This window comes from Sycon ciliatum, chromosome 12, assembly GCF_964019385.1.
Source record: "Sycon ciliatum chromosome 12, ocSycCili1.1, whole genome shotgun sequence".
NCBI classification, from domain to species: domain Eukaryota; kingdom Metazoa; phylum Porifera; class Calcarea; order Leucosolenida; family Sycettidae; genus Sycon; species Sycon ciliatum.
In genome coordinates, this window is record NC_088654.1 from 8,766,445 (window position 1) to 8,768,311 (window position 1,867).

General features: G+C 47.6%; 1 protein-coding gene across 1 annotated transcript; it reads left to right on the forward strand.

Moving 5' to 3' along the window:
• Positions 1-1,184: 1,184 nt before the first annotated feature.
• On the forward strand, positions 1,185-1,628 carry LOC135827939 (eukaryotic translation initiation factor 1A, Y-chromosomal-like). The gene has a single exon (XM_065340375.1). The coding sequence runs from the start codon at positions 1,185-1,187 to the stop codon at positions 1,626-1,628; it is 444 nt and encodes a 147-aa protein (XP_065196447.1).
• Positions 1,629-1,867: the final 239 nt, after the last annotated feature.

Here is a 1,867-nt window from a genome sequence, read left to right on the forward strand (position 1 = left end):
CATGGCAACCCTTGGAAACGAAGTCGAATCAGATTTTCGGAATGCAAAACACTGAAAGTACCGTTTTTCGGAACGCGCTTTTTTCGGAAAAGCACAGTCGAAAATCATTCCGAAATTCGGAATGCAAAACCTCTCTATTGGCGAAAACCGGAAGCTTCTACGACAAGGATAACATACCTAAATTACCAATTGCAATTTTCCATATTTGGCACGAGGGGGCCCCGCCCACCCTGTGACGTAAAACGTTCTCAGTGAGCTCCAAATTTTTTTATTCAAATGGTAAATTTTGAAAAAGGTATTCAATGTTTTTTCTTCAATCAATAACCCTTGTACTAGTACATGTATTCATTCGATCATCATGTTGGAGGAAAAGGAGACCACGGGAGGTGTGGAGGTGGACGCCACTTCGGATTCAGCAACACCGAGGCCTTTTAGGTTCGAGCCGAAGCGCGCATCAGCGTCTGCGAAACTGTCTACAAGTAATATTTCTGAGACTACAAAACAGATAAACGTGAAAAGAACGCTTTGGTTGTACACAGTGCTCGCGTGAGCACTGCTGGATGCCGTTGCGGACAATGCAGCCTGATGTGGAGCGAGGTCGAGTCGACTTGCTCCTGGGAGGTTCCTGCAGCTTTTACTAGTAAACGCGGATTGGAAGTGACGTCACTAGTTGGGTGCTAGTACACTGGGTGCGTTCGACTACACACTTGAATCGATCCATGAATCCATTCGTGGATCGATTCAAGTGCGTAGTTTCTTCCAAGCCATCGAACGGCGTGAAGAAGGTGAATCACAATGAGACTTTTGGTTACGTGGTCATGACGTTGAACAACAGGTCAAGTAGGGTCCACCGTTACACACAGCGACACATACTTATCATTGCCATGACTCATGTCTATGAGCACTGCCTGAACACTTGACCTACCACACAGATACCGATACACGTGTATCGCCAGAGCTCGATCGCCCGCGCCCTGCGACGTGACTGGCGGCGAACAAGGGTATAAATGCGAGCTTACAGCATGTTTAGGGTTCTTTTTCCCAAGTTCACTGGAGTGTAGGATAGAGTTTTGCTTGCAGAATTTCTTAGATCGCTATCAGTGTAACGCGAAGCTACGAAGGAGAGATTCAGTTGTGCACATTGTGCCTTGTGTTCGAGAACATACTTTCATTCGGTGACAGCCATGCGGCCGAATAAAGGCAAAGGAGGAAAGAATCGTCGTCAACGCAAGGCGGTCCGCACCGAAAGCAATCGAGAGTTAGTATTCAGAAATGATGGCACCGAATACGCACAAGTTACCAAGCTGTTTGGCTGTTGTCGCCTGGAGGCTTGGTGTTATGATGCTAGAAGCCGGATTTGCCAAATTCGAGGAACGTTAAGGTGGAACAAAGTCTGGATCAAGCAAGGCGACATCATACTGATTGGCGTCAGGGACTTCCAGGATTCTAGAGCAGATGTAATTATGAAGTACAGCCACGAGGAGGCAATGAAGCTGAAGGCCTATGGAGAGTTGCCAGAGACAGCCAAGCTCAGCGACAGTACCACGTTCGGACCAGATGCTAAACATTTCGTTGTTTTCGACGACATATCAGAACCTGAAGATGATGACAGTGATGCAACGACGTGATCAGTGACTCAACCGACAATGCTGCGAAACGGTAAAGGAGAGCATACTCCAAGAACAATGCCGGAGAGACAACTCCGTGAAGAAACGCTTGGATGGGATGACGACAGTTCCTTCCTGGTGAAGGAGCTGTTGACCTCCAAGCGGGCATAGACGGTGGCACCTCCCCGCGGTTATGCCTGGTAACTTTTGCATTCAGCTCGCTCCAAATCAAAAATCTGGAGCTGATTTGAATTCGAAAG

Excerpts from the sequence above, each read along its gene's own strand:
- LOC135827939 (XM_065340375.1), top strand. The coding sequence starts at position 1,185 with ATGCGGCCGAATAAAGGCAAAGGAGGAAAGAATCGTCGTCAACGCAAG.